Raw genomic sequence first — 13,131 nt, forward strand, 5'->3', positions numbered from 1 at the left:
ATTTACAAGTTACGTCAAATGTAAATGTTAATAGGCCATACACTTATAATATAATATATGAGTAAAGGTCAATTGTAATCCGTATTGTAACTAATTGATAAGGAAATAGTATTCATTATTTGTTTTATGATATAATCCCCGGTTAAACGTACGTATTTTACAGCTAAGTGTTAATTGTCAGATTGTACTCGTATCTGTAATATATGTATCGACAGCGTTATTAGTACGTGTAGTAAAAGTCTTGTATTTTGTATCGTTGCAGGGTAAGATTTACCTACAATAAATCACTGGTTCAGTATATTCACCCCCAAATACCCATCGGTTTCAGTTGTATACCTCCTAATACCATATTTTGGATTTATCTTCATTAGTTTTCTTTAGCAAAATAAGTAAGGAAGTTTTCGGTATTTCTGACTTTTCACACGACTTTCATCAAAAAGATTTTAAATAACAACTAGATTGTCGGGGCAAAATATGATATCTTCTCCGATGAATAATAGTCATACATGCGTGGAAACTCATATAACAAGTCCTTAAAGACGGTGGAGACCACCAGGAAGACGACAAAAACATCCCCAACACAGACATTTTTGTCCGGTTTGTTATGTATTTCTTTACAATCGTTTTATCACAATTGCTTCATAACATTAAATTTCAAATATTATTTCAGTAAGTGATAATTTTTATATTATTTCAGTAAGTGATAATTTTTTTAACGTATCAATATGATGTATAATAAGCTTCGTGTCATTCAATGTGGCAGTATTATTCTGTTTCCCAGATAACCACACCAGTCTGCTATTGTACTGACAAAATATGTTAGCCTTATCTAACTAAAACCAGGATACAAAGACTATCACAAACTGATCACGTGACCCCCTTCGGTAGTTGTCGGTTGTATTGCAAACGCTTCGTGGGCGTGGTTGAAAGGGTATAATTGCGGCGATATTTTATGAATACTTTACCGTTGCCCTCAGAATTTTGTTTTAATGTATACTTCATAAGATCGATTCCTTTGTTTTAATCTAAATTCATATCAATGCTTTACCTCCTTAAATATTTTTCATTTAATCAAACTATAAGATGTATTTTGCATCACTGTTTGTCTTAGGTATGTTATATATCTTACTTTGATACCTAGAACATGAATTATTCGCTTCATTGCTAAATTCGAGGATAAAGGCTTCCGCGAAAAGCACCAACATAACACTGCCGCGAAAATTACCCGGTGTCTAAAAATATAAATATATTGCATTCTATATGAAACGCGATGTAATTGCTTCATAATGAATCTGACGCTGTAAAAGATTCACAAAACAGTTTATCAAGTGCTCATCATCAGTCGTAGTGATATGCATTATTTCTTACAGGGGCATTATAAAGCAATATATCAGTTGAAATGTAAACATGACCTTTACATGCACATATTTAAACACAATTTAAAGGAAACGAAAAGTATGCTACCCAAACCATAAGTGAGTAGAAACAAAACGATATGGTTAGTCAAGAGTAAACATTCAGTAATACAGGTCCCTTATATCTCATGAACATATTACAAAACAGTCGATTTCAAGAGTAGAAAATGGACAGATACTGTGTATGTGTATTTCATGCATATATTTTCTACTTAACTTTGACAGTTTTAAGGATAGATCCATAAAGCTATTATTAGAAAAGGTTCTTTCCAACGTACTAAAAATAAACGGGAAAAAAGGGTATTTCCGTAAAATTCTTAAAATAGGATATCATCAATATGTTTTGGCAATGTCAAAAAAACGAATAAGTGTTGCGTTTAAATTAATATAGTCAGTTTATAGACACGAAATATTATTCGGTATCAAAAATGACAATGTTCAGCGGTATAATATTGTACATAATTTCAACTGAAATTAGTAGATTAAACTCATCCCATCCCGTTTTACTCACTTTAATGTAACTTGAAACTATTAAATCAACATCAATGTGAAATTTACAACTTTGGATTATTGATTTAAGAAGAAACAAAACACTGAAAATACTTTACGTGTAAACACAGTCATGATACGGAGAGTCCTGTTTGTGTACTATAAATTTCGCTTGAAAACTATTCTTAAATTGCTTCTGGTAACGCAAACGGGTTTTTTAACATTATATTTCTTTAGCAAAATATTTTAATTGTTCACTTAAATTGGTATCCGGAATCAGGTAGAGATAACGTCAGACCAATGTAACTAAATAGAACGAACAAGTAAGATGTGTACACATAACAAGCGAACTGTTAGGCCCGTAATGGGGATAGACATGAGGAAATATGTGAGTCGTCCATATTGAAGAGATATTTAATTAGTATGTTCAACACATTCAAGGAATTGTTAGAATACAGGTAAAAGAGAAAAGTACCCTTTAAACCCTAATAATGTTACACATTTATATTTTGGGCTACCAAATATCATCTATATTTTACAAGTTTTGCATGTTTATTATGTAACCATACCTTGCTAATGTCCAGCTAGTCTGCGAAGGCCATCAGCGGGTTAATCGGTTTTGACGTGAATAAAGTAAACACAGTATCATACGTAATTCTTTTACGAGAAAATTGCTTTTTTCACATAATGTACTGTGTTATCCAGAGAATGAACCCATGTCAATTTTGTTCCCACATTAACCCATGAAATATGACCTATCAGCCCTGTGATTGGTTGCAAGTTTCAATTGTTTCCTTTGCGACGTCACGCCCAGGACAACTACATGTCAAATTTTGCGGCATTTTACATTCAAGGTTGCATGAAAATTGTCGTTTTACCCGAATAAATGCCACATATCTTGATTATGTGATAAAAGGAATCTGACACTCGTTTTCGTTTCCTATGAAAATAAAACTCGTCACGAGAAATTGCTCGTCAGGAATTTTTCATTTCGCTAAATTGAAAATTCTTAGACTTGTTTCATAAATCTCATATGAAATGGAAACTCATGTAAGATCTTATATACTTAAACAATAACTGGTTAATTACAAGTGGCCTCTGGCAAATCCCATAAAACCCGCTAGGGGTTTAAGGTAGATTTGCCAGAGGCCACTTGTAATTATATCAACAATAATTACATCCAGACAACCAGGTATTTTTTATATTTACATATTTTTCTTTTTTAAGACATATTCCTACAAAAACCATTTGCCCTGCCTCAAAATACATTTCAGGCGGCCATTTTGTTTGTTTACATATTCCTACACCTGAAACAGGCAGTTGTAATTATAGTCGAGCAGTTGTAATTATAGCCTGTATAATTACACTTGCCCTCTAACACTGTTGTAATAGGACGGCGCGGGGGCAAATGTAAATATATGTATCTAACATCGTTCTGCTCGGACATAGACATAATAAGTAAATGTATTTTTTGACGATTTACAGAAAAAGTAAAAATCACGTAATTATAGAAACCATAAAGTGACATATATATATGTAAGCTGGCATATATAGTTGCCATATACATGTACAAGTTTATCAGTTAACCTACAAATTATCCGTTGAAATACATTGTAGGCTTAGGTAGGATCTGTTTCACCTTGATAATGTATTTGAAAACTTAATATGTTAAAAAATAGTCTGGGAATTATGATGATTAATGATTTGTTTAAGCAGTCAAATATTAATCTATTTTACAATTATAATGAATTTGTGGAAATGAATAGGAATATATCAAATTTTGTACATTACAATAGAAAAATCAACAGCATTAGAAATATGAAAAACAATATATTGTAATAGGTAGCTCTCTATATTATACAACTTCATCTTCTCATCTGGAATTAATTATAAAACAAGAAAAGGGATCACAGGTTTTTATCAAGTCTTGGCTAAACATGACTGTAGCATAACAGGACAACAATACATAAAGGGCGTGATAAGTGATCAGTCCTCTTAAAAACGGTGAAATAATATATAAAAATAGATATGGCCAGATAAATACATCTAATAACACGAAGAATTGTTCGGCCGACTGCACAATAAAGCCTTTCAACAGACGTTATTGTTCACACACGTAGTCTCTATGCAGCAGGATACACCTGTGCGGGTTACATGTATGTACACAGGTTTTACATGAAAAGTATATCATGGTATGCCAACTGCGTATCATTGGTCAGTCGTGAGCTAATCTTAAATAAATCAACCAATGAAATGGCTTTCTCATATAGTCGCGACCTTCCAAGTGAAGGTTACGACAGGACGTTATATGTTGGTATTTCAAAGGCGGAGGATTTTTCTAATCATATTATTACGCGGATTTGTGTGAAACGGACATTTATTTACCCAAATTATGCATGGTAAGCGCAGGGTACATCGATCATGCTATCATTTAACATATCAGTTAACGTTATACACTGTTTGGAAATGTGGCTTTCGTGAATAAAGATATGTTGTTTGAGAAATCAAAATGGCGTCAGATCTTAATAACTTCATTATGTTTCGTAATTATCGTTGTATATTACACGTGACCTTGGCAGTGCATATACATGCATATACCCCCGACAAACTATAGCTCTCAATAATGCTGAAAGATCATATAAGACTCTCATTTTTCATTCCTGAAATGTGTGACTTCCGGATAAGCATATAAGACTCTCATTTTTCATCTCTTAAATGTGTTACTTCCGGATAATGCTTAGTCGGACCACTACATCTAACGGGGTCGAGCGAGATTTTTTAATGTTTCTTGACGAATTCTACATTTAAAGATGAGCCCATATGATGACATTGCCGTACCAACCTTTAAGATATTATTTTACGTTAGTATCCTTACTTATTTTATTGATTTGCGTACTCTATGTGGATTATCAAGCCTTTCAAACAATATAAAGCTAACAAATTTCTGAAAAGTCGCCATGATTAGTCTTTCTATTATCCAAGGGTACACACGACTGGAAACTTGGTCGAAATTGATTGGTCAAAAATATTAATATATAAATAATTAATTCGACATTCCTTTCTACATATCTATAGCAATGCAATTCAACTTCATACCTCTGAAGAAGGTCGATGTATATATGCAATGGGTGTTATTAATATTTTAATAATATTTATATTTCGTGATGAGTGCGACACATCGAATTCTATCAAGATATAGACCAGTAGAGAGACTTACTGTAAACAGACGTTTGCTAATTGTCAGAGCTATGCCCGGAGTGTAACTTTGTGCCATGTGCATTTCGTCGTCTGAGTTATTTTCAATGTAGCACGATTACTCTTCCAGGTTAGGTATCATCGCATAGCATTCTTTAATCAACTCAGTGTGAGTAAAATATTCTAAATCTATTTTTGTTAATTATTAATTACTACACTCTCTAAATGTGTGAGGAGTTTTTGTCTTAAACTTTGTAATTATCAACAAGTTTGAGTAAACAGAACTGTTAACAGTCATGCATGAACAGTTCAAGTACATAGTATGCAGAGTACATACGTGTTTAGGCCGTACCGTTCGTGTGGGATTTATTGTTCGGTGTTTAACAGGGTTGTTCGTCCGTTACATACACCTGTTATCAATACCGGTGATAGAAACACAAATCAGGAGAGTTAATCAACATAACAATATCATGTAAGTATGTACGCAGTAAATATTTTCTCTGTAATTTAACTTGTTTATTTCAATATTTATTCAATTTGCCGTTTTAGATTAAGAATCTTGGTTTATTTCCCTGCAAAATAACCAGTTTTATTCACTGTAACTCTAACAGTGGATAAGGCAACATTGTCCAGTTCGGAGTTCTTTACAGCAAGAAGTTTTCTCGTTGCTAATTACTTTCCTTTTATAAAAGTGTAGATTTACAGTTTGGTTTTAACAAAAATAGGGCATAAACAAAAACAAAGGTTTGGCAAGCCCTTATTCCACTATTCTAGTAGTATTTAAATGAACATCAGGAAACCCATCACAAAAACAGACAAACAGCAGACAAACAGCAGACAAACTTCTGTGAACCGATGAACAGCACCAAAATGTCAGTATTCTGAAACATTAGACATGACAACACAGCCAACCTTGTTTAGTTAATTTATCGAAAAATGAAGTTGTTCATTCAATCTATTTTTTTTCTTTTCTTAAAAACAATTGTCATTGACTTGGCTGACATAATCTTTATAATAGCGGTATTAGAATGAAAACAATTTTCAACCTATTTCCAATAAATACTACTTTATGTATTAGTAATCATGGATACCAGGTGCTCAACCTAGTAATACAAACTGAATTCTAGTCCATAAACATCAGCAGGTAGCCTATGAAATATGTATTGTTTTGCATGCATCAACTTTACCGATTATACAATTGCCACAGTGTAATGAATTGTGAATTGCAAGTAAAACTAGCGAGTAACCTCCCTTTATACATCACACAGATAGATAGGTTAATTGCGTTTTTCAGTAGTTTTAAGCAAGGATGAATGACAATTAAGTTTAATAAAGCATTTAATCGATATAGAACAAAAACAAATAACAGTTCCTTTTATGTATAAAGGTAACAGAGTACAGTAGAAATGGCCTGATCCTGAAATTAAAGGACATGTTCTTGATACACATTGATAGTGAATTGCACTTGCAACACACCAACACATATGCATATATAAATATAAAATTATATTGATAGATTACTTCATCGGTACACGTTTTAAATGAATTCTTTTTAAGAAGTGTTTCCGAATTTGGACTTAAAAACCATGGATACCACATCAAACAAGAGCCCCAGAGGGCCTGTTTCGCTCACCTGGATAATAAAGCAACGATGGAAAAATGTTCTTATCATATAAAATACTGAAACTATTTCCGAGTATTAGGTCTGTCTTTCAGCAACGTCCGTCCCTTCTTGGGTACCTGCGTTCTGTCCCCATGAATTGGGATGGATTTTAAACATTTACCATTTTGGGCCCCGCCACTTTACCCCAAAAGCAACCCTCCATTAACATAAAATACAGTCCCCTTTGCCCAAAGATGCTCAACACAATTTTGGTAAAGATCCATCTAATGATATTCAGAGGAAGGATTTCAAAGATTTCATTTCAATTTCGCCATTGGGCCTCGCCCCTCTGCCCCGAGAGAAGCCACACCCTCCTTTTTTCTTTTTCTTTTTACAAAATTGAGTCACATTTGCCCAAGGATGCCCTTCTGATTATAAATGCCTCCAACCGTATTAAAGGAGAAGGATTTTAAACATGTATTACTATGTTCCCTCTATTTGGCCCCGCCTCTTTGCCCAACGCGGCAGGGCATACTTTCTGTTTATACAAAGTAGAGACCCCTTTGCCAAAGAATGGCCTTAACAAAATTTGGTTAAAATCCTTCCAATCGTACTTAAGGAGAAGGATTTTCAAATCATACTACTATAGTCCGCCTATCGGGTCCCAATCATCTGCTCCAGATAAACAGTCTGTTAATATTATCTTTTATCCCTTTTGTCCAAGGATGCTCCGGACCAAATTGTGTTAAAATACCTCAAATAATACAGAGGAAGAAGGATTTTAAAGATTCACCTCAGTGTCATAGCCAGAATCAAGTCTGAAAATATAGAACATATGTCTATTTGCTCTAGTAAAAGACATTCTCAATTTTCTAACATCCAACTTCTGATCCTTTAGACGGAATGTTCATGCTATCAATAATCCTATCTGATCGTGAACGCTATCATTCAGTTCTATTTCAATTCAGGATGAATTTGATATCGATATCTTTACTTATAATAAAGCATGCCACTCACGGTGATACTTTTTGTATTTCAAAATAGGACATCTTGTGGAGTTGTTCATAATTCAATGGCAACTACGGTAACTACGCTACAGAAATAGAAAGAAACAACATTTTTTAAGGGGAAATATGCATCAGCCAATAACGGAACATGTACTCGATTCTTTAGGAGATGATGGGCTCTATCATGATGAGGGTAAGTCAAGTATTATCACACTTTGTATTTTTGGTATAGTGTATATCAGCACATAAATCTTACATTTGTCCAAAAATGATAACTTCGTATCAAAACGAAAGGTAAATAAAACCACCTGAGAATCTCAAGATCTAACTGCCATTCGTTTGGCTCAAAAGGATGTTGTTGTATGTCGTTGGCATATCATAAAGGGAGAGAAAAATGAAACGCAACGGCATAGGCAAAAAACAGTGATAAGGATCATCGAGGCGCCAAACCAGAATGAAACAAAGCATGAATCCACAAAAACTAGAAACGAAAATAGGTGAACAGTAAGGGTAAACGTTTTTTGTACCGCATGTGTCATCCCATCCTCGATAGCCAGGTGTTACGCTGACTTTCGCTCTCTGCACTCCTGGAATATGTCATAGCAAAATTGAAGGCACGAAGATAACTGTTTGATTGGTCTCTTGTACAAAAACCTGACCAATTGCTAGGCTGATACCTGTCCTTTGAAGATTACAAAGGAGAGACACCCGACTTCAAAGCCTGCCAGTTTTTACTGTTACGTGACCGCGAGATTCTTTTGATGTACATCAAAGGATCGAACTAGTCTTTTTGTCTCATCAACAAGGTGGCGTACACTGAGCCTTTGGTTTTGCTATGACATATTCCTGCGGTGTAGAGAGCGAACGTGAGCGTTACCCCTGGATATCGAGGATGGTGTCACCCAGCATGATGTCTCTTGTCAAGTCAAAGAAAATAGGTTAGTCATTAACAATCTTATACACCATTCATGGTAGACACTTGAAAGAATGTCGTCACTTTTACGATGAAGTGTGGTGTAAATTTCGGTCAATCATATCACCAATATATTATTTATTTATTAACTATTCCTTTGTTATTAATTGATATATTAATATTACACATCCGCCAGAACGAAAACTAAAATGTTCATAATGTCATCATTCATGTCAAAGTGATGTAGTTATAATGCCTATTATAATTGTTGTAATAACATGTTTTCATTATCAAGCAATTTCACCAATCATTCGTATTTCCTTTACAGGTATCACAGATGGCCAAAATATAACGGTAAGTCAATAGCACAGATAGACAATTATCTACACCTAAATATAGAAATGCTGCCAAAATGTAATGCTAATGACTTTGCCTTGTCACATTCTATTTCGTATGTGGTCTGACGTTTAATAGATTAAAGTTAATTAAAGAGTACACAATATGATACAATGTACCTTGATATAAAAAAATCAAGTTGTATTTTGTGTTGGAAACGCGATTTTTATATCATTATTCAATCAGCATTCAATACTAGGATATGGTACTAAAGTGAATAATTGATTTTGATTTCAGGGTGTTGCGAATGGTTGAGCGAGATACATCATAGATAATATAACCATACAAATCATCACATCAATACTCACACATATACCAGCGGGTTTAGTAAAGGTTGTGAAAACGTGAAAACTGCATTGAGAGGGTTGAGGTGACGAAAATATACAATAGCATGCAAACGTGAATTAATTCATAACGTTTTATCCTCAATATGTTTTTCACTTAAACAGCGTATTCAATGTTGCGTTCTGCATTAAGTTAAAACTAAGCGTTTAAACGTTTTACTCATATCATATATAATTGCTTGCCGGTATTACCTGATTAAGGGTTTATGGCAAACAAAGTTATTTTTTTGCAAACAATTATTAATCTAACATTTATTGAAGGACCCTGCATTATCAAGTTGATTACTGACAACGTTGGTTTCTATATTGCAGAATAATGGACCTTTATGTTTGGATCAGATTATGAATAGCTTTGATGACGAAAGCATCGGGAAAGAAAATCTGAAACGTAGGTAGAAAGATGTTTTCAACATGGCTCTTAGCTACTAAATAGGGAAATAGGGGATATGTGATTATTTTATAAGAATACATCGTATATTTGATGTTATGATATTATTAAAAAAATCAAAACGATTGCTTTACGATCATATAACTATATTTATATTGTCAAATAACAAATCGAATCATATGATGTGCATATACAATTATCTTGATGATGTGGATAACTTTGAAAGACAAATGATCTAATAGCGTTATAAACTTAACTTGTGAAATAATTATAAGAATATGTAGCTAAAGTATTATCAAACTTTGTAAATAAAAAATCCCTGCAACAATTATGCATGTTATGCTGTTTAATCGCAAATCTTTTCTTATGAAAAGAATTTCTTGTATTTCTAAACAAACAACGCCTTTTATTTTAAACCTGGATTAATTTCCATAGTATCTACTGTATATTGTTCCTCGCCTTGCATCAGTGGCAATGGATCACACACAATAGAAAGACGTCGCGAAATTCGAGGAATATTAAGAGCAAATTACAGAATCTTGAGTTTCCTCTTAACTTTCTTAACTTTATTAACTTTCTTACCTTTCTTAACTTTATCAACTTTGCTCTACGCGCCACCTCATTTTGTCCAAAGGTAAATCTTTCAACTTTCAATAGTAGGTGGTCTTCGTCACTGAACTCTTAGACATTCTATTCCATCGTACTGCTATATATCTAAGATTGGTCTTTTCTTGTTATGCAGATGTGGTTCAGGAACTTCGACGTCATCTGATTAGATGTCTGGAAATACATGTAGCTTCAGATGATAACGTGTGGGGGACATTTCTTCTTATCATGTCAAAATTGGCGTCCATTCAACTGTCATTGTTGAAGAATGCCGAAGATATGACAGACATCATTAATTTCTTAAAGAGGGAAAAATTCAGGAAATGCCACTTTCGGGCTTATTCCTGTCTAATGAAAACTGTTAGACAAATTGATTTTCGTTATTCCAGAGGTGTTGGCCCGCTTTACAATAAAATTGTAAAGTTAGACAAGCAGTACAGAGAAAGTGTAAAGGTTCAAATTACATCCCAGGAGGAAAAGAATCAAATGACAGGGGACGGCGATGAAAGAATATCCTTCACTGCCAGTCCTGCTGGTATGTTGGCTGTATTTATGTAGAAGTAAAAGAGAAAATCAGTATTATTGAAGATAATTAATTATTTAGGTGTTTCAGATAATGATGTTTAGCTAAGTACATCAGGAATAAACGTAGTTAAATTGTCAACGTTTTTTCCAATCAAATCTAAAAGTATTTAACGTATTTGCTTTAGCGCATTATGTCATATGCTTATAACTTGTTGAAGAAATAACAACATTTGTGCCTGTATTGTGGTAGAATATGTAAAGAGGATAAGAAAATGTTGCATTAAAATAATTAAAGAAGACCAATGCTGCAAAGGTTTACTATCTTTTCAACATTTCAGACTCCCGAGTTATATATTCTCCCAAATTAGCAAGCATTTATTAATTTATTCAACACGTAAAATATGATTACATGAAAGTGCCTATAACATACCTTGGCCTATTTTGCCTGATAAGTGTAAATGTTTTTGAAACGATTTAGATATGTAAATTCACCTGCATACCTTCATTCGACAAAAATAATCGTTTACATTTGTAAGACGGGACGGCTATTGGAAGAGCGTTCCATTTGCATGTTTGGACGGGAAATAATAATCCACGCGCAGGTATTATTGACCATCTTAACATATGTAGTTATCAAAATAATATGGTAATTTCAAAATGAATAAATGTGTATCGCGCGGCATTCCTGACCCTTACTTGGCTTCGGCATCAGATCTGTATTTCATTTCAATGTATTACTTTTCGGATATCTTCAGATCCTAATAGTTTTGCAATAACAAACGTAACATGTTATCTGTAAATTTCAAGCTTACCGTCATAGTTGTTTTTACAAGCAACCTAAACATCTGTCATTTCTTTAAAATAGCGTTATCATTAATCTGATTTTTCTTCAGTTACTGACATAGAAGATGCCATTAGCTCAGGGGAGGACGACGACGATAACGACGTCTTCTGTCCTTACGCATCTGCTCATTTTCTTGGAATGATAGAGGCAAATGGACGCTACATCTACGGAAGCAAAATGTACGAGCGCGTTTCATTGGGATCTACAAACTGCGGCGGATTTAAAAGGTCCATTAACAAACGGATAAGAAGCATAACCATATAGAGCACGCGGTGTTTCCATGAGGTCAAAACGTTGCTTAGAGAAACAATGACATAGTTTGGGAGAAGATATAATTAGTATAGTATAGTAATTGTTCCTGCTAATTGTAATCTATATCATTCATTTTGAGTGCGCCAATTCACCAATGCACCAAACTGTTTAAGTTTTATAATGCGCTAAAATCTGTTTACATGTTATCATAGTTTGAAAGAAAGTAGGTGATCGCGTTTAACAAAAGCATAGTAAGATGGCAAAGTATGAACCACAATCTTGTTTTGGACAAAACATTAAAATGAAACTAATTTAATATTATACACGTTCTCTCATAGACAAATCAACCTATTTCTTCAAAATGTTGTAGGTGTGGACCCGATACCTATGATGAGAAAAGGTTGGAATGTTAAGTAAATTAATTTATGCGTAAATTTAGCATAATTTACAAAACAAAATGAAGGATATTATGATATTTAATGGTTTGGTCTGAATAAAAGCTGACTGTACCGTGATAACAGAACAGAAAATACATGTCTCTGTTAAACGCTGTGATGATACTAATATGTTATATTTTGTAATATTTATAAACAATGTCATAGCGTGTAAATATGGATTTCTTAAAAATACGTTAATTTATGCAAGTTGAAACTTTATTATGAATAATTATTAAAAAGTATATGTTTTCATATTAGAATGTAAAAAACTTTAAAATTCGAATATTGGTTTGTTTTAACAAAGCATTGTGTTATTTTGTTATTTAATGTTTGTTTTATATATTATAATTGTCCACGATATCAGAAGAAAAGAAAAACGAGGCGGTTACCTGCGTTGAAATACTATTATTACAATGTACTTGTTGTTATGTGACAAAGAATAAAAGTATATTTAACTAATTATGTCTTTTTTTGCCGTGGATTAGCTTACAAAGAAATATTTGGGAGTAATCACCATTTATATTTATATAGTCATTATTATTTAGATAATGAAATAATATAATTCAATACTTAAGTAAAATTTACCGCCAATCAGGCACCTATGGGGAAATGTTATTGTTTTAGGTCAGTAAAAATCAACATGTATGTTGTACAAATGTCTTTTGAAGGAAGGGGGGTCAAACCCATTTCGAGTGCGGATTCTGTCCCCCACCCCAG

At 33.5% G+C, this 13,131-nt stretch overlaps 1 protein-coding gene across 1 annotated transcript in view; it reads left to right on the plus strand.

Moving 5' to 3' along the window:
• LOC110447445 overlaps positions 1-12,677 on the plus strand; it is a 13,524-nt gene extending 847 nt beyond the window's left edge. The window contains exons 2-6 of the mRNA XM_021493141.1: positions 7,747-7,902; positions 8,951-8,976; positions 9,675-9,750; positions 10,493-10,891; positions 11,775-12,677. Of these exons, the coding sequence (XP_021348816.1) occupies positions 7,836-7,902; positions 8,951-8,976; positions 9,675-9,750; positions 10,493-10,891; positions 11,775-11,989 (783 nt within the window). The 5' untranslated portion in view covers positions 7,747-7,835 and the 3' untranslated portion in view covers positions 11,990-12,677. The remainder of the gene's footprint in view (positions 1-7,746; positions 7,903-8,950; positions 8,977-9,674; positions 9,751-10,492; positions 10,892-11,774) is intronic.
• The last annotated feature ends 454 nt before the right edge of the window (positions 12,678-13,131 follow it).

Source organism: Mizuhopecten yessoensis, unplaced genomic scaffold, assembly GCF_002113885.1.
Source record: "Mizuhopecten yessoensis strain PY_sf001 unplaced genomic scaffold, ASM211388v2 scaffold3423, whole genome shotgun sequence".
In the NCBI taxonomy this organism is placed as follows: domain Eukaryota; kingdom Metazoa; phylum Mollusca; class Bivalvia; order Pectinida; family Pectinidae; genus Mizuhopecten; species Mizuhopecten yessoensis.